The sequence below is a fragment of the Glycine max genome, chromosome 18, assembly GCF_000004515.6.
Source record: "Glycine max cultivar Williams 82 chromosome 18, Glycine_max_v4.0, whole genome shotgun sequence".
Lineage (NCBI taxonomy): Eukaryota > Viridiplantae > Streptophyta > Magnoliopsida > Fabales > Fabaceae > Glycine > Glycine max.
This window is the reverse complement of record NC_038254.2, coordinates 52620345-52647595: the sequence shown is the minus strand read 5'-3', so window position 1 is coordinate 52647595 and position 27251 is coordinate 52620345. Positions and strand designations below refer to the sequence as shown.

The window sequence follows — 27251 nt, the reverse complement described above, 5'->3', positions numbered from 1 at the left end:
CTCTTAGACTCTCAAGTGTTTAGGTTTGTGTTTACACTTAAGCACTACGTGCAAACTAGCACTACCAAATTTTGACAAGCGTCTAATTTCCACCACTTGATACACATGCAATTAAAGATCAAAAGGACTTTATTAGAGCTATAATGAGGCTAAGGTGTAGGTGGGATATAAGAAATGATACTAAGCTATAAAATCAAAGAGAATAGAGAAACAATGAGGAGTGAATCAAAATAAGCATGCAAATCTATCTCAAAACAACAATCCAATACAAGTCCACTTTGTCTCTTTTCAACATTTCCTTCCTTTTCAATCCACTTCTCTTGCACTGCCACATCCTTTTACTGCAATTTTTTTTTTCTTTACCTTCTTTGCATTTTTCTATTGTTTTCTTTTTCTTTGTCTTTTCTTTTCAAAGAATAATGCCACTTTGCCAAGTAACTCAACAATAATTACAACATAACATTTATGCATATAAAAACTCAAGGCTTAAATATGTTTTTGATCCTAAAATATACCTAAATTTTACATTTGATCTCATAAATTTTTCCTTTTAGATGAATCCCTAAAATTTGAAAAGTTTTATGTGAGGTCCTTGTCATTAAAAGAGATTCATGACGATTAACTTGACACGTTGACAAATTACCTGTTAAGTCAGATTAAGTGTAACATTTAAATTGATCACTTGTCATCTGATATGACATTATATTTTAATTAAATTAGAGTTAAATTTAAACAAAAAAAAATTAAAATTAAAAACATGTCCATTCATCCCTTCCTTGCAAGCCGCTATAACAAAAGGATCAAAAAACTAAACCTAAAAATAGATCTTCAACTTCCCACTCGTCTTCTCAATGAAAAACTTCACCTCCACAGACCCATACTTACTAAGCTCATTCCCCTGCACTGCAGCACCATCATTCCCACCTAGTTCCTCAATGTCACTCAAATTCCTAGATTGTTTCCTTAATTCAACCCTAATCTCAATATCACTTAAAAGACATAAAGTTACAACTTATCATTGCGGTTCTATGAAACATAATGTTTGTACATTAAACTACACAAAATTGGAACTATTTCTTCCTCCACATCTTTTGACCATAGCGACAACTACAACTGCACGGAGAACTGCATATGTGCTCTTCTGACTAATTTTGCGTGCGTATATAATATTTTGTTAAAATAATTATATTTACATTATGAATATAAATTAATGATTTAGTAAAATATTGTTTACACTAAAATATATGATTAATTCCAAAAAATATATATATGATGTAACGGGCGTACTTTAAGCTAGTATATTGAAAATTAATTCTAATTATTAATGACCAATATTGCTAGTGGTCATGGTGGATGATAAACCACTCTTTAATTTTATTTTTCTTTTGATACTTAATTTTTGTTGTTCTTGAGTGTAAGTTGAAATGTGAAATCTTGAGGGGAGCTAAATCAAGAAAAAGAAAAATCTAACAAATCAGCATAGAAAAAACTCACTATTTATACTTTATATATTATAGTAAAAACTGATTTATTTTATATACAATTTTGGTTAAAACAATTACGACATTACGTGTAGTTTGTAAATATCAATGATTTGATAAAGTCTTTACGATAAACGATAAAATATATGATTCATTCTTATATTTGTTAATGCTGAACCTTCAAGCTAACATATTAAAAGCCAATACCAATTGTAATGAACAAATATTCCTAAAACTTGTAGTAATGGTATTAATGGACAAATTAAGGTTCTGTCAACAACAACAAAAATAACAATGGACAAAGGTGGTTAATTAGGTAAAAAATACTCTTTGATTTTCTTTTTTTTTTTTATAATGATCACATTGAAATTTAAATCTATGACCTCATGCATTCTATCTCAATCCTTTTTATTTAATTTTTTTCTTTTGATACTTGATCTATGGTCCTTTCCTTATTGAGTCAGATTGGAAAGTGATCAATTTAAGTATATAGTAACTCAAATAATTAAGATAAATTAAACAATTCAAATAATAACTTAAATAATTAATGCAAATGGTATCTTTCAAAAAAAATAATGCAAACAGTAACTCAAACAATTAAAATAGTTTAAAGGAAATGTAACTTATTTGACTTTTTGCGGGGGGAACATGTTGAAGTTAAATCAAGAAAAATTAGTAAATCAAGGAGAAACTAATAAATCATGTAGTGTCATTTTATGATTTCTACATTTGGCCAACGCAAAGAAAAACGTAGAAAAACAGTAAATAACGGTAATTTTGCTGAAAAATAATAATGGAGGAGACCCAGTCTCCCTATCCGTTTCTTGTTCTAGATTATTTCATTCTAAGGCAAGCCTAAATTATAGCCAAAAAAATCTTGCATGTTTCTGCAACCAAAGAAAACAACAAACGAAAACTGATCAAAACAAACAAATAAGGAAGAAAAAAAAATAGAAACAAATAAAAACCATTGACACAAACCACTTTTCTCCTTGTTTTCAAGGCACCTTTTTTTCTTCTCTTGCATGAGTTAAGCTTTTTCATGCAATTCTAACACCTGAAAAACAACAAAAACAAAAAAGGGTTCAAAGAAAATCTGCCAAAATAGGTAAAGGAAGCAAGGAGCAGAATGGAGGAGAGAGCAGTAGCTCATCCTCCTCTGATGAGGCACCATTCATGTTCAACAATGGTTTCAATTCCATGGAGACCACAGAGCTCCACCATGCTCCTGAGGGTCTTGTTGACACAAATGGAGGAGACTACACTGAAATGAGTGGCTTTGCAGATTTCAAAAACGTGTTCTCTGTGGAATCTATAAAGCTTTGGACAATTGCTGCTCCCATTGCCTTCAGCATACTATGCAATTATGCTGTCAATTCCTTCACGACTATCTTTGTTGGTCATCTTGGAGATTTAGAACTCTCTTCAGTTTCACTCTCTCTCTCTGTCGTTTCAAATTTCTCTTTTGGCTTCTTGGTTAGCTTCTAACTTCTATCAACTCTTGGATTCTTTTCCCATGTTTTTTATATACACAGCAATATAGACTATTCATGCTTGGTTTATTTTTTCTTGATTTCTTGAATGGTATGTCATGTTTACCTTTTTTAAGAGCCAAACTTATAAACTCCCCACATGAATATGTGACGTCCACTTGTTACTAGACAATAGACATATTCTAGTTGAACTATAAGAAAACCTTCCTAATTGACCCAAATTTTAACTTCAATTAGCAAATCAACCAAGGAAAATATTCAGCATACACCCATTTTCTTTGCACCTTATTTTTTTTTCTTATGGTACTCTTCCTTTTGTATCACATAACTTATTATCGTATCTATCACTTTCTTTCTCTTCCTTTTCTTTTTTTCTTTCTATCACTATAACTAAAACCACTCCATTTTGGAGTGGACATTTTATCATTCCTCATCAACCAATTCCCCTTGTGTTGGAGGGTCATGTTTTCTGTTGCACTTTCTGCTCTCATATCCAATTTGATCCATGGAAACATTAACAAGTTCATTTGTATAGACATGCACTTTTGAGGTCCCAAGTAACACAATTTGTCACTTTCTGGGAGCAAATTGCATATTTTAACATCTTTTTCTCTCGAGTTTTAAAAAAATGGGGCATTGAATTTTTGAATCAAATTTGCAGCTTGGTATGGCAAGTGCACTAGAGACTTTATGTGGGCAAGCATTTGGTGCTGGACAAGTAGAAATGATAGGGGTCTACATGCAACGTTCTTGGTTAATCTTATTGGGTGCATGCATCTGCCTCACACCAATTTACATTTATGCTGAGCCAATCTTGCTACTCCTAGGACAAGAACCCGAAATTGCAGAATTAGCTGGGGCATTTACCATTCAATCCATCCCTCAGATGTTTTCTCTAGCCATCAATTTCCCCACTCAAAAGTTCTTGCAGGCACAAACCAAAGTGGGGTTTCTGGCATGGCTTGGTTTTGGAGCATTTATTTTTCATGTTATACTTCTATGGATTTTACTTAAAGTGTTTTCATTGGGTACAACTGGTGCTGCTGTAGCCTATTGCACAACAGCTTGGATTATTGCTTTGGCTCAAACGGCTTATGTGATTGGTTGGTGCAAGGATGGGTGGAGAGGCTTCTCATGGTTAGCATTCAAAGATCTTTGGGCCTTTGTGAAATTGTCTGTTGCTTCAGCAGTCATGCTTTGCCTAGAGATTTGGTATTTCATGATCTTGATTGTGCTCACTGGACACCTTGACAATGCAGTTATTGCTGTTGGTTCTCTTTCAATATGGTATGATATCAAATCCAAACTACTACACTTCCCCCACCTTGTTGAATTGAAACAAATCTAGGACTTAACAAGTTCTTTTCGCTTCGTTTTCTGTTTTCAAAGATTTCTATTGAAAATAATGAAAACAGGAGATGAAAAAATAGAAAACAATAAATATTATACATAAACTAATTTTAGACTTGCAGCAGAAGCTAATTCACTTTACGTTTTTTATTTTATTTTTCTCCTATAAGTACTTATTGATAAGTTTATCCAAATAGGACTCCAGGAGGACAACGTGGAACAATATTAATTATGTTATTTTAACGTTGTTCTCTTAAATAGTCTTGGTTACTGATTTGATACTTGTTCTGTTTCTCCTCTTTCAGCATGACTATCAATGGATTTGAAGGCATGTTATTTATAGGGATCAATGCAGCAATTAGGTAAATTAATTTATGGCTGATTCTTTTCCCCACCTTAGTGTAAAGGTTATTTTTCAACTTCTAGGAATGATGTATTTTTTTATTTATTTTTTTCATTTTCTCAGTGTGAGGGTTTCAAATGAGCTTGGATCAGGACGCCCAAGAGCAGCAAAATATTCAGTCATTGTCACAATTATTGAGTCCCTCATCATTGGGTTAATTAGTGCAGCCATTATTTTAGCTACAAAAGATCATTTTGCCATCATTTTCACTGAGAGTAAAGAGATGATAAAAGCAGTTTCTAAATTAGCAGGTCTTCTTGGCATAACCATGATTCTGAATAGTGTTCAGCCAGTTATATCAGGTACTAGGATCTTAATAACTTCTATGATGTAAGTTAGACTTGAGATTTCATAGACTTCTTCTACTTTTTCAACGTTTAAAGCAACCTCCCTTGTAAGAACACAGTAAAAAAAATTTAAAATAATTAAAGGGATTAGCGTAATGTATAAGGGAGATCCGTGTAATGTTTTTCAAACATCTAAAGGAATTAATGTAAGTGTAGAAAAAATAGAAAAATTTTGTACAATCTCACAAAACTTCAGGAATATCAATATAATTTACTTTATAAATTATTACTATGTCATAAGCAAAATTATGAAATGTTTCTATATTCTGGCAGGTGTTGCTGTAGGAGGAGGGTGGCAAGCTTTGGTAGCTTACATCAATCTATTTTGCTATTACATCATGGGGCTCCCTCTTGGCTTCCTTTTAGGTTACAAGTTGGGTTACAGAGTGGAGGTAAAGTATCAATTAAAACTTGAAATTAGAATCACTGACCCATTTGGTCCAATCAAATTAATTTTTTTTCTTAACTTTCGACATTACGAAAAAGTAATTACTAAAATATGTATTAACACTCTATAATAAGCTTGTTGATATTTATAATAATCTTAAAAACTATATATCTTCTGATTAGTTGAGGCTATAAAAACTTTTACACTAGCAGTACATATTTATTAAACTAATCTAACTTGATACTTTACCAGGACAATCATCATTCAATTTAGTTTTTGGCTTAAATGTTTATTAATTAGTTAATTCGATTCTTACTATTAGGGGCCAAATTAGGTAATGGTTGTCAACTTAAGGAACTAAATTGAATGATTTAGTAATATTAGAGACTAAATTGACTATGGAAACTGTTGTTTCAGGGTATTTGGGTTGGAATGATCTGTGGGACAATGTTGCAAACGCTCATCTTGTTGTACATTGTCTATAAAACAAACTGGAACAAGGAGGTGAGAATCAGTGCTTTTCTCAATCATGAAATTAATATTTCATCAACTAAAATAATTGACTAAAAAATGAACAAATACAATTATATATTGGGCCTTCTTCTTTTCATTTCAAATTAATCTCAAATTTCAGGTTGAGCAAGCATCAGAACGAATGCGGAAATGGACCGGACAAGAAATTGAAATTAATTTGTAAAATTAACAAAACTCAAACCCTTTCATAATTTGTGTATATTTGTTATTTGACAAAGATGTGCATGCCTTAGCTATAGCAGAAGTCTCTTATGTTTTTGTTTGTTTTATTAATGAAGGGCAAATTCTCAGCAAACATTCACTCGGTGATCAATATGCTCAAGAAATTTAATCATCTGCAAATTTTGTTAAGACACTTTTGGTGGACCAGCTTCCTTTTCTTATGTGATAATTAGTACAGTTTGTATTTGTAATTATATTCATACTATATTCCTTTTCGTTTGTACACGTGTTCTTCTAGGTTCTTTGAATACACTTTGTAAGGGTATTTAAATTTAAATCAATCTAAAATAAAAATAAAAAATTGAACTAAATCGATTCTTTTTTCATTTGTCCAGATAATTTTTTTCTCATACCAGATTGGTTTGGTACGGATTGCAGTTTATGTTTTTGAAATCGAACCAAATCGCAATACTTATATCAACACTTATATTATTTTAGTGTTATGTATTATATATATATATATATATATATCACTTTAGTTTCACCTATTTTATAATATTATGTGTATGAAATTTATATAGTGCATATCATTTTCTTTTTTAGACGACTTTTTAAAGATATGTTTGGTTTAAAATTGATGAAAATTTGATAATTTTTATTGTAGAAGGTTTAACATATTAATAAGTTTCATAAATTGTTATTAGTAATTTTTTAACGTAATTTAATTTAAGGGTAAATAGTCACTTTTGTCCCTCAATGTGTAATTCGCTGACAAATGTGTCCTTGAAAGATGAAAATACAAAATTTAATCCTTGAAAATATAAAAAGTGCGACAAATATATTCTGCCGTTAATTTTCGTCCGTCACCGTTAATAAAGTCAGAAGGACAAATTTGTCACTGAAATGATGGTCAACGTGAATTGTCAGCATATGGACATATTTGTCATAATATTTTTTTGATTTTTCATCTTTTCACTCCGCTGACAAATGCAGAAAGATGACAATGCAAAATTTAGTCCTCAAAAATATAAAAGTACAACAAATATATCTGATTGCTAATAATAGATTGTGACTAATTATTATTATTATTATTATTATTATTATTATGTGTTTATAATTTAATGCTCATATTTGTTTACTACTTATGCAATATATTTTTTAAATTGTCTTTTAATATATATATATTTATTATTTTTATTTCCTTCTCAAAAATTAATCTTTATAGTTAAAAAAAACTTTATCTTATATCTTATAATTTTATCAAATTTCTACTAAATTTTTCATTTTTAATCTTTAAAATTATTTCATATCTCAATTTCAACTTAAGTAACCTTATATTTAGATTGAAAATAATATGTCGAGAGTTTTGAGTAAAAAAAAAACACAATCGGCTTTGAGACCAAATTTATTTATTTTAGAAAAAAAATTTAATCAACTATTTTTTTTTAAAAAAAAAAAGTCTCAAAATTTAAACTAGATAAAACTAAAGTGGAATTTAAAAAAAAAGTCTCACAAAATTAAATCAATTGAGTTATCATTTAAAAAAATAAAAGTCTTTTCTTTCTTGAAATTTGTTGTTTCTTCAATTAATTATTAATCTTTATTATGTGTTCTTCCATCATATGTCAAATGGGATGCAAGGTCGTTCCGGCCTCTAAATCAGCGAGAGATACAATTCTACAATTCTGCACGTAATAAACTTTTGTACTAGTTTTTTTTAAGTTAATCTCTGTATTAGTTAGAGCATTATTTTATTTTTTTTATTTAAATTTATTTGAGCTCTTTATTTGTTAGTAACTATTTTTCATTTCATTCATATTATGTGTATAATAACTACGGTCTCGAATGGAAATATATAAGATTTATTCACAAGATTCTTTCATATTTGAGATATATATATATACATTTTATTGATTAAAAAAAAGATTTATAATTTCACTTTTGTTTTATCTAGTTTAAATTTTCTGAGACTTTTTTTAAAAAAAAATAGTTGATTATATTATTTTTTAAAAATAAATAAATAAATTTGGTCATGCTACTCATTGCATTTTTTCTACTCGAAATACTTGATATATTAATTTCAATCTAAATATTAGAGTACTTAAGTTGGAATTGAGATATAGAATAATTTTAAAGATTAAAAGTAAGAAATTTAGTAAAAACTTGATAAAATTATAAAATATAAGATAAAAATTTTTTAACAATAAAGATTAAGGTTTAATGAAAAAATCATAAATAATAATAATAATATATATATTAAAAGATAGTTCAAAAATATATTGCATAAGTATTAAACGAATAACAGTAAATTAGAAACACATAATAATAATAATAATAATAATAATAATAATAATAATAATAATATTACAATCTATTATTAACGTCCAAATATATTTGTCATACATTTTATACTTTCAGGGACTAAATTTAATATTTTCATCTTTCAGGGACACATTTGTCAACAGAGTCGAAAGACGAAAAATCAAAAAAATAATATGACAAATATGTCCATATGCTGACAATCCACGTTGATGATCATTTCAGTGACAAATTTATTCTTCTGTGCCACATAGACTACTTTATTAACAGTGACAAACAAAAGTTAACGACAGGATTGCACTTTTTACACTTTCAAGGACTAAATTTTATATTTTCATCTTTCAAAAGTCTATTTTTCAGCGAATTACACGTTGAGAAACAAAAGTGGTTATTTACCCTTAATTTAAAAGATGAAAAAAAGTATATAAAATTTTAAAAAATAATATTTTAGTAAAAATCGCTAAATAGCAAGTAATTCATTTTAATCTTCAATTTATTTTTCACCCCCCCCCCCCCCCAAAAAAAATAATAATAATTAATTAATTAATTAAAATAATACAAACCTAAATATTTTAAAATTTCAGCGGGCAATTGAATTTTCTCATTTCTCATCAGAAAATATTTGTTTTGTAAAAAGAACTAACAAAATAAGTAGGGAACACTACCGGAATAGGGTGAAATATTATCTCCTCAACACTACGTTTTGTTTATATGGTGACGGTTCAATAGATCCTCCCTAGACTAGAACTCAAAAGAAACACAAAAACAATAACAAAACAACAACAAAAACCTATAATTAACAAATGTCTTCAAAATGTTTTGTAGGTAAAATCTGAGTTTCCCTCAAAATATCTCCTTCATAGAAGATAGTCATGGATATAGATCAATCTGTTGTAAATAGATGAATGAGAAAATAAATTTGGATTTGGACCAAAAAACCGATGAGGAGCTAAGAGGTTTTCTTGGGGGGCACCATGTTAAAGAGAAGGAAAGCAACTGCTTTGACGGTACAAAGCTTAAGCACGGATAAGGTTACCATGTATAACAGCAAACCTGCAAAAGAGGTGAAGCTCACTTACTACTACAATTCTACAAATAATCAAATTAAGACACCAATTTGCACCAAGAACAACAAATTTAGAATTTGAAAAGAAAAACTTGCCAATTTGAAAATGCGATAAATCATTGACATCATACTTCCCTGTTCTCCAAAGTTTAGAATCCTGGATAGCCTACAGAAGAGTTCCAAGCAATAATGAGTATTTAGAAAGAAGACACTCAACTTCCAACCATATACTTATGAAACAATGCACTTATGCTGTTATGCATATATGTAACAGTACTACAAACGAAGACAATTAAACCTGATGGAACCATAATTTCATAACTTGTAGAGCCCATAAGATAGAGCAATACATTTATTGTACTGATGTACTCTAATATAATTGCAAGTTTATTGTTCAATATCATTTACGTCATATGCCTTTGGTGGGATCATTGGCCCAAGCAGAGAAGAAAAAGAAATAATACAAAAGGGCAAACAATAAACAATTAAACTCGGATTTTTCCTATACAAGGTTCAAAGTTCAAACACTTGTTTTGTCTCGGGTGGAGAAAGAGGCTTACACAAAAAACAGAACCTTGACTGAGGAATAGGCTCGTAAAAGGAAGAAAAAATAAATACGTTACAAATAAATCCAAACTAGACACCAAAGCACATGAGAACTCTTGGTGTAGACCCTCAATAGTCCAAATTTAAAAACATAGCTACCAAGTACATTTCTGTTAGAAGGGAAACTAAAACCAAATCCCCACAAGTTAATAAAACACCAACATTCGAAGTACTGTTTGAGCACAACTGGTGTGAATCCCCATGAAATGATCAAGATGACTAATGACTAATATTAAATAAGAATAAGAATTATGTACCAAAAAACAAGGATAAAAATTATATTATTGACATTAGTTCCTGACTTCAAAAATCACCTAGAATTTAGTTTCACATCAGATGTTTATTTCTTGGCTGTCGTGTTTCTATCTTGATAGTTAATGAAGTTTTTCTTATAAAATCTCCTGTCAAACACTGACATATTTACCTTCAGAAGCAAATGCTGCGTGGCAAGAGAAGCAATCAAGAGTAGCATCACTATAGATGATACAACAGCATAAAATCTCAACAAACCGGACCGGCTTCGTCTTCGACCTGTCACAAAATTGAGAGATAGGTTAATAAAAGGTTCAAATAAAAGCTCAATATAATACAAAGGAAAGTAAAGAACTCTGGGTTTAGGCATTTAGCAACCTATATTCCCAATTATTAGTGAAACAACACTAACAATAACAGATGAATAGGCAACTGTATTTGGAGCATCTGCTTCTATTCCTGGTAAATATGCAAGTGTTGCTCCTATTAACAGCAACACAGCCTGCGGGGAACAATTTCAAATTTTAACAATTTAACATATATTAGACAAAACAAAGATGTCAACAGTTACAGATTCAGCATTTATAATCACAAATCATTAGCTAAAGAAATGATATTACACTACAAGGCTCCTCCTGGTTTGCATCCACTAAAACTTCATGAGATGAATCCTTAACTCTTATTATAAAAACACTCATAATGAACTGTAGTTTGAGAGCAACCCAAAATAGTTGACTACACTTCATAACTAATAACTGTTCTTCATTAATATAAGTAACGACCCTCAATAATTCAAATTAATCCAATGGGTTCGATCTTGCTTAGACAAATAAGTCAAGGCTAGTCCAGTGTAGGAAAATAAACATGTTCTGTAGAGTTGTACCTCTAGAACCAAAACAAGGCCAACATTTTTTTTCATGTTTTCTTTTTATAGGAAAGGACATAATTAATTAGTAGAGACCTTTACTATCCAGAAATTTCAGTTAGAATGCTTTCTAGGTAAAAATGTCTATACATCATGTTTACCCAGGCCTCCAATTATTTATATTTCTCTAATTCTCTCCCTTTTCCTTGTCTAAATAACATCAGTGGTCCTAAACTCCTGATAACTTCAGGTTCTCCCAAAACATTTTTGACATTATAGATCACACAGGCCCTAGAGAGTAGAGAATACCAATTCATTCGGTACCCACAGAACAAGCAGATGATTTTTATCAGGTATTAAGATTCAACCATTTTAGAGAAACTACAAGAGATTAAACTCTTTGCTGCCTAGAACTGGCATAAACTGTCTAATTCTCAAAATATTTGACCTGTTTATACTAGAGACAGGCATTTCTTCTTTGCAAACAGTAGACATAGAAATCCAATAATAATAAAAGGAAAAATAAATAAAATCCATGATACCTCAGTGATAAAGTGCAGAGACAGGTATTTCTTCCCCTTTGCAACCAGTTGATACCCTAAATGATATAATATCAAAACAAAGACCAATAAGAATATTGAGAAGATATAGCTAAAAGGTAAGCTATAGAATCAACTAAGTGCAACTGTATTAAAAATATGTATATCATTAATTAATAAAATAAAATAAAGAGAGATTAAGGTAGAAGATTGAAGCTAACTTGAATCAACTACCATACGGTAGGAGTAATCAGAGCCATCAGTTCCAGAAGGCCTTCCAGAAGTCAATTTTCTATGCTGCATCTTCTTTGCTTTCACACCTTTTGAACTGCAGATGACCCTCCTTCCTGATCAAGCTGAACCAATTATAACTGCAAGAAAATTAGAGTTGTTAGAAATGTGGGGAAGGGGTAGTGGCGAAAGGTAGAACATTAGTTAGTCAGAGGGAGGGAGTTAGTGACATAAATAAATAGGAGAACTGAAGGAAGGAGAATTCATTACTATCTGCTACCATTTGTAATTTGAGCATTTGCTCTTTGTGAATGAAGAAACACTCAAAGGAGAGATGGCTCTCCTATTCTCAATGCTTGAATAAAATTGTTCGACTTCATTGTTTGTTTCTATCAATTTCTCTCCTCATTCCCAAGTTCTTAAAGAAGTTGATTGAGATTACATATATTTAAATAGATGGCAACTGGCTAGTGTTATTTATCTCTAACCCATTTAAGGAGTTTACAAAATACAATGGGAACATAAAGATAACAGCTTTTGAGTACAAAAATGAGACAAAGAAATAACAACAATAATCAATTTACTAGGAAAACCATGTGTCAAGAAAAAAGTGACCATCTTAGAATTTGCTAATCTCTACCCTCTTAATTAGGATTTATAGCTGTGTTGTTCTGTTAGGAGTTAGACATTTTTCTCTCCTTAGAAAAGAAAATGATATAACTTTAAATAGTGCGCCATAGGAGCTTAGTGGCCACTGACTGCTTCAGGGGCAATGTAGCTGGTCATAACTACACTCTTATGTTTGAATAGCGGCCATAGCGAACAAGATAGTGGCAATGTGTTGATTCTGCAAAAGCCCTCTAAACAGAGACATTACGGCTTTCTGGAGGGGCTATTTTAGAATTTCAATTTCCAAAAATGAAATCTACAAATGTATGTAGTGAGAATGATAAAGCAGACATGGATTTAGAAGATGATGATTGATGATTCCTATCTAGGAAACTTGTATTTAACTTTTTGTTGGTATTTACTTGTATGTTTTGTTTAAGACACTTGTGACTTTTTATTGTTAATTATGAATGTCATGAATTTTGCGTAATTTTTATTTTCAGAAATTAATGTTTATATGCATATAAAAAATTCAGAAAAGTGCCTATCCCACTATCCTGCTGTAGTAGTTTTGGGGCCAGTCGCTATCCAGGATTTAAAACACTATCATAGAAAAATCATAGGTTAAAGGCTTAAAGCCAACAATTATTTTAAGCAAAATTCAAACATCAAATATTGTGATGCTCACATAAAACACTCTTCAGGAATCAACTTCCAACACTATATTGACTACCGTCTATCGTGATATATCAGAATTAGACATAACAGGTTGTTCTCTCAATCTCTGCAGCACATGATAGCAATCAAAGTTTTGCTTTCTTGTTATGGTATGATAAATCATGTTTGATTTAGAGGAAAACCTTGTAGACAACAATCCTAATGCTCTATGGCTTATCTATGAAATGATAAAGGTTTTGGTCTTATTGCTATGCTGCCTTAGTTTTAAATTGTTCACAACTCTTGTTAGTTTTGCAGCATAAGTTGTGTTGGAGCAAGTTGTAAATTGGATGTGGATGACATGTTCAATTCTTCGATCAACCTGATCACCAGTAAGGAAGAGACTAGAAGGTTGGCCTTAAGGATGACTTCAAATCAAGGTAGGCAAGGAGCTCAATTTCTACAATATGTCAACATCTAGACATCTATTCAACCTGACCAGCAACTATCCGTGAGCCAAAACAAGTATTTCCCAGATGCAGGAATTGATATAAAAAAACCTCTCATGGATCCTTAAAATCTGCAATTGCAAGAGATCACTCCAAGTCAAAATAATTTGTTTTTTGCTGCATGTCAAGATTGTGCATAATGGTTATCCAAAATCTTGCATGATATCATATTTAGTTTTGAACCACTTGGGACTTTTTCAATCTTTCTTCTAGAAAAACTTGTGTGCAGAATAATATTAAGTTAGGATAGTTAAACAGATTACACAGAAACTTTTATAAACATTAGCACAAACCAATGTACTAAATAACTATTTAATACTAAAAATGATGATGTATGATTGCTTATTTATTCTAGATATGTTGTGTAGAGAATGTTGATAAAATAATCATTGCTTTTTGTTATTTTTCTGCATAATTGTCAGTGTCACACAATTCACAATCAATTTGATGTGTCTTAATAAGCAAAGGATTCATATTGCGTGATAAATAGGAAATGACTTTGAATCGGGTGCATAAACCGGTGCACTTCCATACCATTGATATAAATCACATGATTCAACAATTCATATTGGGAAACCTAAAACTTCACAGATTTATTTATAATTTTATTAATGGTACAATGTAAAATAGTTGTAGTCTAACACCCACTTGCCTCACATAGCTAGTGCCTTGGATAGATCAACAATAAAAAAATCATCCTTAACACTTACGAGGAATATTTTACTGTCTTTTTACTGTCTCATATAGTGTTTTCCGATCAAAATTCTCATTACTTTTTATCTTAATGGAAAGTTAAGAGCATTTTAAGCATAAATAATACTTGCTCCTGTAGCAACATGAAACTCATCTAATATGAACCTTGGCCTTACTAAATAGTGTTGAATCAATTACAAGCCTATGAAGCATTGACACCGACACGGACATGGACACGTGGACACCTGTAATGTCCAAAATATAGAATATAGTACGGGTGTCGTGTCGGTGTCGAACACTGACACGGACGCGTGTCGGACACCGGACACGGCAAGAGACTAGAGTGTCCGTGCTTCATAGTTACAAACCACACAATTCTAACAACTATGCACAAAAATAACAAAAGAAAGCAGTGATTCTTGTATAAATATTAAATATTCTCTACACAATTTACCAAGATTACGTTCATAAACAATGTATATATCATCATTTTTAATATAAAATAATTATTCGATACATTGACTTGCACAAATGTTTGTAAAATGATAACGCGTAATTTGTTCATCAACTAACCCAACTCAGAGGTTCCCTACACATGGATATCCCTAAAGACTGAAAATATCATAACTAGCTCAGAATTGAATATCATTGACCTCCGTAGAAGATTTGGGATACCCATTATACTCAAGTTTGACATGCAAGGAAGAACAAGCCATCTTGAACTTGAGCCTGAGGCTATCCATGATCTCTTGCACTTGTGCATTTTCTGGATCCATGAGAGGGTATTTCTGGATCAACTCCTCCATCTGGCAAATAAATGTTTTAGCCCGTGGAGAGAAACAGGTTGGGTCGAGCCGGATCGCAGAAGTCCAGATTTCGACACAACCCCTATAGAAACCAAGCTCCTCGCCAACCTCAAAGCCAACCTTGAGGCCAACCTGCCTAGCTTCTTCCTTGCCAGTGACAAGGCCATGGCTGTAGCCTTCGTCATAGCCTTCCTTGTAATGGGTGTCCTCCAAGTTCAGCGAAGAATCAAACAAGTCATCCATAGCCTACTCCAACACAACAAATGCTACAAAACTGGCGTTGAGTTCAAACTAAAGATAGCATAACAAGACCATAACCAATTTCAACCAAGTGATAAGCCAAAATGCAGGAGCCACTAACTTAATCAATAAATGTTATACAAAGAAACAACATGGGTCAGCAATGATAAGAAAACAGGCGAAAACATAATGTCAACAGTACCAGGAAATATTGGAAGAAGTCTACATTGTAATTGTTCACAAATCCAAGCCCAAATGCAATAATCAAGAAATTCATAAGAAATTAAACAACACACATAGAGAATATAGAGCAAAACTTCTGTTACAAATATACATACATATATATATATATACACATACATCCACCGGTGGAATGTTAATGTAGACAGTGCATTCTGTTATGATAGAAATTTATTACTTTAGTTAGAAATCTGTTATGATAGAAACAGTATGTAAGATTTCTGTTAGCTAGCGGGCAGATATACATAGCCGTCTTTGATGCATCATTTTTAGTCGCTCAATATACTTTTCACTTCCTTCAAAATTATTTGATGGTAGCAGAGCTCCATCTTGGAGCAGTGCTGCACAAACACACTTATCAATGCCTCGCAACATAACCATGGTGGTTCTTCTACAGAGGTTCATGCAAATCCCACTAGTGATCCAAATGTTCCTATCCTATCAGTTCCCACCTCTCGCATGATTCCTTTTCACCGCAACACAAAGCCTACTCCCTCTCTATCTCCCTTGATACAAAACCTTCTACCTATACCCAAGCCATCAAACATCAGCATTGGATTCATACCATGAATGCTGAGTTGCAAGCCTTAGAAGCTAATGGAACATGGGTGATCATAGAAAAACCTGCGGCTGTGATCCCAATTGGTAGCAAGTGGGTTTACATAATCAAAAGACAGATCGCTCTATTGAAAGGTATAATACAATCAGGCACTTAATCAAACAAATAGAGGGTATTGACTAATTTGACACATTTCTTTCAAACAAAATTCTAGTAACTATGACCTAAAATAATACACATTCACACAACCCCACCACGGTTCTAACTCCTGAATTGCGGGTCTAACTTGCAAACACATCTGAATATCACATAAAAGCATAATGTGCCTGCCTATCTAAAATCAATCACATACGCTGATTTAACTGATAGATGAGAGATACAGAGTCGAGATCACGAAATAGAGAAGAAAAAAAAACAGTCTTTTACTTCCATTTGTTCAGAACAATCAAGAGCAAGACAGGTTCACGAAACGGAAACGCACCTTTTGAAGTTTGAACCGTGACGGCCACGACCAAGCACTGCCGGAAGGGTGAGGAGCGACGGAGTGAGCTAGGGCACGCGAAGTACTGTTATGATTTTGAGAACGGAAATGATATTATTTCCTCCCAAGCTCACCTGCCGAGACATCCTTCGAACCATTAAAATGTAGTCATCTGTCAACTTTTAAAAAAATATTTAAATTAATTGTTTTAATCCTCTAATTTATTTTTTAATTCAACTTGGTCTTTTTTTTTAATTTAATTGTCTAATTTTTTAAATTAGTTTAGTTTGATATTTCTATCTAATTTGATCTTTCAAAAACTTGTCACAAAATGCATATTTTTCAAAAAAAAATAAATCAATAATAAAAGTGGAATATCAAATTGAATAAAACAACTAGAGAATCAAATTAAATCAATTTTAAAAATTAAAGAATTAAATTAAAATTAAATAAAATTAAATGATGAAATTAAACTTAAATAAAAAATTAATTTAACCAAAAAAAATACTTGAGTGTAACTTTTTAAAATCATGATTATTTCATATTGATCCCATTTTATTGTCCTTTGACTTCTCTCTCCATCTCAACTTTAAAAGGACTGGTAGGTGCCAATTTTACATGGCTCGGCCAATCTTTCAGCCTCTACTATTTGGAGGATATAGCAGTGCTCGTGGAGAATCTATAGGTATTAGTTTTTTTTTTTTTGGTAAATACCTAATTTTATCCTTGAAGGTGTCAAGCGTTAACAATCTTGTCCTTAAAAGATCTAAAATTATTTTTTAGTCCCTAAATGTGTAAAATGGACGATAAATTAGTCTTTCTATTAACTCACGAGTGTTAACCTCAACGTGAGCACACATGTGTCATTTGGACTAATTACGTGGTAATTCGTGTATACAAATGTTAACCACGTTAGTTGATGAATCAGATGGATTAATTTGCCACTAAGTTCTCGATGGACTATTTTGTCAGTTTAAAATATTTACTTTTTTTCTTTACTATAACCAAGGTTTGTGATTGTTGAATGGCAACGACTATTTCTTTCCTCTCTTCCTTTATATAAGTTTATTCTTCCTTTCCCTAACGAATCAATCTGCACACATCTTTTCCCATACAACTATTTTGTTTTCTTCTTTTGATGAGTGGCTTGTATAAAAAATTTTGGGTTGATATCAAATGGGTTGAGAGTTAGCATTTGGGTTTAGTGGAAGCAAAATGAAAGTGCACAATTGTGGCCATCATGGTGATTTTGAGTCTTCCAACAATAGCGGTTGCAATGGGTGTTATGTGGAATGTAACTATGGGAGGAAGGTTGTTATTCGAACCTCAAAAACAAAAAAAAAAAGGGAGGATGTTCTACACTACCCATTGCCAAAGGTTGGTTCCATTTATGTCATAACCCTTGCTTGTTGTAGCTCTATTTTTTGTCATGAAAGATTTATGCACTGATTGAGTTTGTCATGTTGATGTGCATCATGTTGGAAGTTGTGATTTTTTTATTGGGTGAATCCTATTGAAGAGAGGTGGATAGAATAGACGAGAGTGAAGTTTGATGGGTTGCACAAAGAGCTAAAGATTATAAAATACTCTCTGTTATATATGTTGGTAGTGGTTTGTTACTTGTTGTGGCTAGTTTAGGGATGTTGTAAGTGAATAAAATTATAATGTAAGTTGTTAGTTGATGAATATTGTAACTGGTTCCATACTATGGGTTTCGGTCGAATTAATTTCTTGGACTATATTGACAGATAGAGGTATTATTCAGGGACAACATTGACATTAAGTATTATTGTTAAAGGACTTATTTGTCAACGACTTGTATTTTAGTGGCACCAAATGTGTCACGTGTTAACGATGTGGTGTAGACGAACAGGTTGGTCTTTGTCTTCAAATGACACAACAAAAAAGCTTTATCACGATTTAGATCAAACTAATCCATTGACCCAAATAGTTCATGGGAGAAAATTGAGTTATTTAGACCCTGGAGGATTGATGGGATGAACTACTAGTTTTCATATATGAGATATCCACCCTAGTCACTATGGACACATTTATCCAATTGACATGTCGAAATGAATCAATGTTGGACTTATTGAATCTCTAGCAATTCATGCAAGATGGTTATGGAGGTCACGTGAGTCGTCTCTCTCACTCTAACAATGGTGGAAAGAAGAAAAACACAAACTTTCTCTCACTCTAACAAGGACGGTGAAAACATGTAACTTTGATATTTTACTTAAGAGTAAAAATATATTATATTTTCCTAACAAATTAGTCTTAATGTGACTCAATACAAAGTTTCCAACATATGTACTACATAGGCACAAAATTGAACGTTAACGGTGATGGTTTAACGAAAGGATTAATCTGTCATTATTTTTGCACATTTAGAGACTAAAAAATAATTTTTTATCTTTCAGAGACGACATTAGTGTTTAACACTTTTAAGGATAAAGTTAAATATTTAGTTATTTTTTTTATTAAAGGTGTCAATTTTTATTCTTTATTAATTATTAATTACTTTGATAAAAAATTATTAATTACTGTATTAATTATCAATTTTATACAGATTTAGCTATTGTTGATCAGAAAACACAAATGTATATTCAGAGAGGCTCGGAATTTAATATAAATATTTATTCTTTAATGTATATGATTTTACACTAAGTCATTTAGTAATAGAAAAATTATGTTTTGATAAGAAAAGAAATCACTTGCTATAAAAAAAATCATCTAATCATATCTATAATATATATATATATATATATATATATATATATAATTTTATGGAATGATGTAACGTGATAATCTCATTTATTTATTTTTTAAAATTATTTAACTATTCAAATAATATAAATAGATTCCATTTTATATTAAATGATTATCATACAAAATTTTATATTCTTGATTTGATTCTGATTTTATTATTATTCTAATTTTTAATTGGTTGTCTGAATGACCATGTAATATATATTAACAAATCAGATCAATTTTAATTGACAATCGAATTTCAGCAAGGATGGTTTGTTCTCTGTTGAATCTGCATATTATCACATTATGGAAAACAGGGTAGATGATTCTCATTTGCACGAGAATTATCGTCACTGGCTTCTGACATGGAGGCTTCAAATTCCGCAAAAAATCAAAGTGTTCGTTTGGTGCCTATAGCTCGCGGATGCATGCATTCCTTCAAGGAAAAAGCTTATTTCTATAGGTTTCCAATGCCCCCATAACATCCCCTTTATGCTCTGACAACATAGAAAATAACTACTTCATAGCTGTTCTATGGACCATATGACAAGGTGTGGGAAGATGTAGAGAAACCAGTCAATGCATCTCTCCTTCTTCACTCAGTCCATGCGAGGGAACCGAATGTTCTATTTGTCAGCCTCAATGTGTCCTCAACATTCTCAGTGTTTCCAAGTGGAAGATATCTCAGAAAAGGAAACGCAATTGTGGCATAGACGATTTGGTCATCTCAATTTTAGAGGACTCAATACACTCCCACAGAAGCAAATGGTGATCGGGCTACCCTCACTGAAAATTTCCACAGCTGTATGTACTACATGTCTTGTTGGTAAACAGCACCGTGATACCATACCAAAGTTAAGTTCTTGGCGCGCATCAACTAAATTACAGTTAGTTCATACTGATGTATGTGGTCCCATCTCACTTGCTTCAAACAACCGCAAAAGGTACATACTAAGTTTTGTTGATGATTATTCCGGTAAAACGTGGGTTTATTTTTTGCATGAAAAATCCGAAACCTTCAATACATTCAAGAGCTTCAAAGCATGTGTTGAAAAGGAAGCTGGAACTCATATTGCTTGTCTGAGAACTGACAGAGTAGGGGAATTCATATCCAAGGAGTTTTCAGATTTCTGCACTCATCAAGGTATTTCCAGGTAACTGACAGTTGCTTACACTCCTCAACAGAACGGAGTCACAGAGCACAAGAATCGCACCATCATGAATGCAGTACGAGTTGTGCTTCATGAAAAGCAAGTTCCAAAGTCCTTCTGGCGGGAGGCAGTGAGATGGTGTGTTCATGTTCAAAATCGAAGTCCTACTACTGCAGTAGATCATGGAACTCCAGAAGAGGTATGGAGTGGAATAAAACCTCGTGTTGATTACTTTCGGACATTTGGATGTGTTGCACACGTTCATATTCCAAATCAAAGAAGAAGCAAATTAGATGACAAGAGTCACACATGTGTTCTCTTGGGCGTGAGTGATGAAGCAAAAGCTTACAAACTCTTTGATCCCATTTAAAGAAGGTAACTGTAAGCAGGGATGTGGTATTTGAAGAAGACAAAGGCTGGAGTTGGCACAAGGGTATAGCCGAGAGTACACCTCCTGCTCTTGATATGGAGGGCCAAGACGAAGAAGGGAGTGACAATGCTGATTCTACACCTCAACTTGTTGCAACTAGAGGTAGCAATAATAATTCAGAACCGCTTGAATCAGCTTCTGATTCTGAATCTACTGATCCTCCAGTTGAAGGAAGGGCAACAAGGACTCGGAAACAACCCTTGTGAATGACAGATTATGAAACCAATCTATTTGCAGAAGAGGAGAGCTTGCTAGCAATGTTGATGACCGATTCTGAAGATCCTCAAACCTTTGAGGAAGCTAGTACGAGTCAAAAATGGAAGGAGGCCATGGACACTAAGATGAAAGCAATTGAAAGAAACAACACGTGGGATCTAGTTGACCCACTTGAAGGCGTGGTACCCATAGGTGTGAAATGGGTTTTCAAAACAAAGCTCAATGAAAAAGGATATGCAGAAAAATATAAAGCCCGATTAGTGGCAAAAGGGTATGCTCAGAAATATGGAATCAACTACACAGAAGTCTTTGCTCCCGTTGCTAGACTTGATACATTGAGAGTGTTGTTAGCTGTGGCTGCTCAGAATGCATGGGAAGTGTTTCAGCTTGATGTGAAGCTTGATGTGAAGAGTGCTTTCTTGCATGGTGAAATTCAAGAAGAAATTTATGTTCACCAACCTGCTGGTTTTATCAAGAAAGGCAGAGAAGGACAAGTATACAAGCTGAGGAAGGCTCTATACGGGCTCAAGCAAGCCCTGCGAGCCTGGTATAGTAAAATTGAAGCATCCTTGCCAAAGAAAAGTTTGCACATTGCTCCAGTGAACACACCTTGTTCAAGAAACAGGTTAGAGGCAATATTTTAGTAGTTAGCTTGTATGTGGATGATCTAATCTTTACTGAAAATAGCAGAGCTATATGCGAAGAGTTTAAACACTCAATGCAGTTGGAGTTTGACATGACAGATCTGGGCAAAATGAGACATTTTCTGGGAATAGAAGTAATACAGAATGAAGCAGGCATTTTCATCTGCCAAAGGCGATATGCACGTGAGATCCTAGCACGTTTTAATATGTTGGACAGTAACTCAGTACGAAATCCCATGGTACCAGGAACCATTTTATCCAAGGATGATGCTGGAATTCCAGTAAATGTTACAAAGTTTAAACAAGTTGTTGGCAGTCTCATATACTTGACAGTCACACGATCAGATTTGATGTTTGGAGTCATTTTAATCAGTAGATACATGGCCAATACCAAGGAGTCCCACTGGGCAACAACAAAACGACTCTTCAAATATCTAAAAGGCACTATTGAACACGGTCTCTTCCATCAAAAGAGAAGAAATATGAGTTTCACAACCTATAGTGACAGCAACTATGCAGGGGATTCAGATGATAGAAGAAGCACTATTGGATCATTGTTCATGATTGGAACGGCAGCTATTTCCTAGGCTTCAAAAAAACAGCCTATGGTAAGCCTATCTACCACTGAGGCTGAGTATATTGTTGCATCATATTGTGCATGTCAATGTATTTGGCTCAAATGAATCCTAGAGCATATTGGAGTAGAAGGAAAAGAAACTACTGATATTTTCTGTGACAATAGTTCTACCATAAAACTGTCCAAGAATCTTGTTTTTCATGGCAGGAGTAAGCATATTACAGTAAGGTTTCACTTTCTTAGAGATTTAGTTAATGATCAAATTGTCACACTTAATACAAATAAGCAAGTGGCTGACATTATGACAAAAGCTTTGAAGCTTGACCAATTTGAAAAACTTAGATGTATGCTTGGAGTACTTGCAGTTAATGAAATAAGCTAAAGCTTAAGGGAGGGATTGTTAGTTATTTTAACGTGTCAATAAACAGTCCTATTTTATAGGACTGACTGGGTCTGGTTAGTTGCTTAGTTTACGCCTAGATTGCTGCCATGCAGGTTTGTGGTTTTTGTTTTTATTGTTATTCTGTTTTGAGAGTCAAGTCTGTAAGGCTTATAAAAGTCATTTTTGTATGATTGAATAAAGTGTGCAATCTCTTCACATATTCAATGTGTTATTCGTGCATATTCATTAAGCTTTAACAGCAATAAGTACGCGTAAAAAAAGTATTTAAATCACATGTAAGTTTATATATATACTAATAAAATAATAACTTTTAAATAATAAATAAATCATATTGAATTTTTATAATAAATATTTAATGCTTTCACTTATATATAACTAGTGTAAAAAACAGGGCCCTTATGATTTTCCATTATTATTTTATTTTTATAATACATTTATCAATTATGTTTTAAATTTTATATATGTGTAAAAAATTTATAAGATAAATACATGTTAGTATATATATATACTAACATGTATTTATATATATATATATAATAAACTATATGTCCAAATAAAATCATACTCTAAAATATAAGTACAAATAAAAAATATTTATGTATTTAAGTTTCATAAAAGCATATTGAGAATATTTTAATATTTTAATATTAATGAATAATATGTATCCGCATGGATGGTACCATCATATTCACCTCATGTTTATTAACAAATGGGTAGTGAAAATACATGTACAAATTTTGTTATCATTCCTAAATGTGCATACTATTTTTTACTAAATATAAAATAGTTTATTATATAGTTATTTTTATAATATTTTTAATTAAATGATAAAATATATTTTCTAAATTTTGTAATTAAATGGTTGAGTAAAAATAAAAATATTAACAATTATTATATATTAAATTGATAATTATATTACTTGATTGATTTTTTAATATATTAAAATAAGGATTTTTAAAAGTCATGGCAATCCAGAATTTAAATTTAAGATACATGTTTAATAAGAATAAATATTGATTATATATTCCTATTAAATTTTCTATGGATAAATTTTTTTAAAATGTAAATAAAACTAAAAATAGAAGAGAGGAAAAAATCACATGTAGAATAAATATAATAAAAAAAAGTTCTATTCGATTAAATTAAGTTTAAATTATTAAAGTGATAGTTAATATAATCTGTTATAATAAATTTTGAAGGTAAAAAAAGTATAATATATTTAAAATTAAATATATTCAATACATCAATTAGTTGTCATTCAAATGCCAATTTATTAATATTTTTTTCATATATATCAATATATTTTTTCAGATAACGTAATTATCAATTCTTCTAAATATTATAATGTGCTAACAATTTTTTTTTATATATTTTCATATAACTTATAATATCAATCTGGTACTTAATTTTCACATCTTTTCTCATTTTTAAGTTCAAATCATCATTTTAGAGAAATTACAAAAATATACAACAACTTCTTTTTACTTTAATTTAGCTCAATTTCACTTTCCAAAAGCCCCCAAAATCACTTTCATTTTTTGCCATATTTTACGCAATTAACTCAAGACATAACCACACCATTTCCTCAACAAAAAAGGCCTAAAAAACATGATAAAATTCACTAATTAAGTCTTGTAATAGTAAAAATAAAAACAATCAAATTCCATCTAACAAAACATCTCAAATCAACTTCAAAATTTCAAATTCTTTCACAAACACATAGGCAGTTTGATCAGGGACCATTTCCAACGTCATTTGGCATCAACAAACACTTCCAATGATTAATTTTGTTCAATTAAAATATATAGGATAACAACTCTTCCATTTACCAAATTTTAATCTTCAATTAACAACATTCAATTCATTTCAATTAAAAGACAATTAACAACCAAATTATTCCTGATCAAAGGACACTTAAACATACACATTTAATGACATGATAATATATTTTAAAGGGTATTAAGGGTGATAACACAATAAATCCCGCAAAAACATGTCAAAACCAATTATTTTTAATCAAAACACAAAAAAAAAATTACTCAAGGTTAGGGTTTCGAACCCCCAATCTTTCCAACACAAAGGATATCATTTTTAAGCTTTAAAATTATGAAATACTCACTGTTTTACACATTGGCAGGACTCAACTTTTCAAAGCAACAAGAAAATCACATTTCTAACTTCGAAATTTTAAGAACACATGCTCAACACGAAATATTTAGTGAAAAGCTTCTCTACAAACAAAAAAACCTTAAAAGAATTAGGAGATCTCCTCCTATACGTTAGAGTCTTGAGAAAAACAAAATATAGAAGATAAAGAAGCTAGCTTTTGTGTTGATGAACTTCCCTATTGCAAGAAATGAAAAAGGAATGCTTGAAAGATGGAAAGTGGAGATGCCAAGAGAGAGTTTGAGAGCTCCTTCTCTCTCTCTCTCTCTCTTAAAAATTGGCAACCAAGTTAAAGGAAATCCTCTCCTTTTGTTTCATGTTGCCCTAATTTGAGTAGGACCTTTGGGCCCACTAGGGCCAATTAAAGTGGATCCAATCCATTTCTATTTTTCTTATGCTTTAGGTAATCCCTTAATTTAGGCATTAATTTTGGTTATTTTTATTTTCTAACACCTTGTGATTTTTATTTTAATTTTCTTCTCACAAGACTTATAAGACTTGTCTTTTAAAATTTAATGGATTTGTTAAATATTTTTATATTTGGATTGAACCGAGTCAACATAGTCTAATTGTAAGACAATTACCATAAGATTAAGGATCACAATTAAATTTCAATTAATTGCTACTAAGAAAGTTAATTTCTATTTAATTTTTAAACCACTAAAATTGGCCGTGTTACAAATGTCGCCTGAAGGTAATATATATATATATATATATATATATATATATATATATATATATATATATATATATATATATATATATATATATTTTTGTAGACTAAAAGTGGTAGATGGGAGGAACCCTAATACTATTAGGTGAAGCACCAATGGCATCTTGAGTCTCCCAATAAAGGTTCATGTAGAGGATTATTGCACAAGTCAACTTACAAGCATTCCCACCCACTTCTAACTACTTAACTAGCTTCTTGATGTTAGGAGATCTCCTTAGAAAAGGTTGCCCACAAGAAGGGGGAAAATGTCAAGGGGATTTGAACCCACAATAGGAAAGACAATATTTCCTACTAAATTCTTAACCATTTGTGTCAACAGACATTAGCAATTAATAAACATTAAATTTACCAATTACTAAGATAAAATGATTTTGTTTCCTAAAGTATTTGTATAAATTTAAAATAATTGGAGTGTATTGTGAATTATATCAATAATTAATGTTTTTAAATAAATAAAAATATTATTAAGAACAATTGATATTTTCTTTCATTTTTTAAAATAACAAATATTTTACAACAAATCAAAACTCTCAAAATAATAACTACCAAGCACATGGATTATCTTACTTGAGGAAGTTGTTCCATCTTAACTAGTGGTTCCGGATTTGAGTCTTGGATATGCAAACTTGGGGGAAAGGCTTATTGCTCATAATTGTCCTACCTAACTCAAACATAATTGTCTCCTCAAAAAATACTTGTTATTTGAACTAAAAACTATCAAATAATAAATGAATTAAAAATAAAAAAAATAATTGATATTTATATTTTCTAGAAATAAGAATAATTATAAATGTCATTATTAATGAACTACTTTTGAATAACATTCAAATTGTATTGATTATATACATTGACGAGTCATTTCTCCTATTTTTCATATAAATATTTCTCTCTTTTTTTTTAACCCCAACAACTATCCACTATGCATCTATTTAGAAATTCAACTCAACGATTTCATCCATGGTTAAATAGTAATCATGGTTAGTAAAACGACTCCAAATCCAAATTTCTCATATAAAAAGATTTTATTTTGTCTTAATCTTTTGATTTATCTGAGAAAATATATTTTGAATACTTTGAGATTTGTTCTAAAAATAAATAAAGTTTGATAAAAAATTATTTCTACAAAAAAATCAAACTAAGATATTATTCAAATGATTCAATCTCAATTTCAATATATTAATCACTTATGTCTAATTATTTAATTTTGCCTAAAAAAAGGCGGTGTTACACGATTTCTCCCTTCTTTAAAAAACTTTTTTATTTTCAAAATTAAACTCCTCAAATTCCCCTCCACTCTCTCTTCTAGAATGATATTAATAGAATGATATTAAAAAGAAAAGAAAAGAGGTT

The 27251-nt window shown here is 31.3% G+C and overlaps 3 protein-coding genes across 3 annotated transcripts; 1 reads left to right on the top strand and 2 right to left on the bottom strand.

Moving 5' to 3' along the window:
- Nucleotides 1-2025: 2025 nt before the first annotated feature.
- Nucleotides 2026-6435, top strand: LOC100786991 (protein DETOXIFICATION 34). The gene is made up of 8 exons (XM_006602749.4): nucleotides 2026-2957; nucleotides 3636-4261; nucleotides 4630-4686; nucleotides 4791-5029; nucleotides 5348-5466; nucleotides 5880-5966; nucleotides 6097-6155; nucleotides 6275-6435. The coding sequence occupies exons 1-8, from the start codon at nucleotides 2658-2660 to the stop codon at nucleotides 6303-6305; spliced, it is 1518 nt and encodes a 505-aa protein (XP_006602812.1). The 5' UTR covers nucleotides 2026-2657; the 3' UTR covers nucleotides 6306-6435.
- A 2714-nt stretch (nucleotides 6436-9149) lies between these two features.
- Nucleotides 9150-16962, bottom strand: LOC100527413 (uncharacterized). Its single transcript, NM_001248788.2, has 7 exons — nucleotides 16831-16962; nucleotides 12027-12176; nucleotides 11809-11864; nucleotides 10780-10903; nucleotides 10574-10680; nucleotides 9640-9709; nucleotides 9150-9530 (listed from the first exon to the last, which is right to left on the bottom strand). Exons 2-7 carry the CDS (start codon nucleotides 12106-12108, stop codon nucleotides 9427-9429), a joined length of 543 nt encoding a protein of 180 aa, NP_001235717.2. The 5' UTR covers nucleotides 12109-12176; nucleotides 16831-16962; the 3' UTR covers nucleotides 9150-9426.
- On the bottom strand, nucleotides 14904-17000 carry LOC102666559 (Yae1_N domain-containing protein). The gene is made up of 2 exons (NM_001289237.2): nucleotides 16831-17000; nucleotides 14904-15576 (listed from the first exon to the last, which is right to left on the bottom strand). The coding sequence occupies exon 2, from the start codon at nucleotides 15551-15553 to the stop codon at nucleotides 15137-15139; it is 417 nt and encodes a 138-aa protein (NP_001276166.1). The 5' UTR covers nucleotides 15554-15576; nucleotides 16831-17000; the 3' UTR covers nucleotides 14904-15136.
- Nucleotides 17001-27251: the final 10251 nt, after the last annotated feature.

Coding starts and splice junctions, on each gene's coding strand:
- LOC100786991 (XM_006602749.4), top strand. CDS start 2,658: ATGTTCAACAATGGTTTCAATTCCATGGAGACCACAGAGCTCCACCAT. Junction 4,687..4,790: donor GGGATCAATGCAGCAATTAG/GTAAATTAATTT, acceptor TCATTTTCTCAG/TGTGAGGGTTTCAAATGAGC. Junction 5,030..5,347: donor TGTTCAGCCAGTTATATCAG/GTACTAGGATCT, acceptor ATATTCTGGCAG/GTGTTGCTGTAGGAGGAGGG.
- LOC100527413 (NM_001248788.2), bottom strand. CDS start 12,108: ATGCAGCATAGAAAATTGACTTCTGGAAGGCCTTCTGGAACTGATGGC. Junction 10,904..11,808: donor CTCTGCACTTTATCACTGAG/GTATCATGGATT, acceptor TGTTCCCCGCAG/GCTGTGTTGCTGTTAATAGG. Junction 10,681..10,779: donor ACTAATAATTGGGAATATAG/GTTGCTAAATGC, acceptor ATTTTGTGACAG/GTCGAAGACGAAGCCGGTCC.
- LOC102666559 (NM_001289237.2), bottom strand. CDS start 15,553: ATGGATGACTTGTTTGATTCTTCGCTGAACTTGGAGGACACCCATTAC.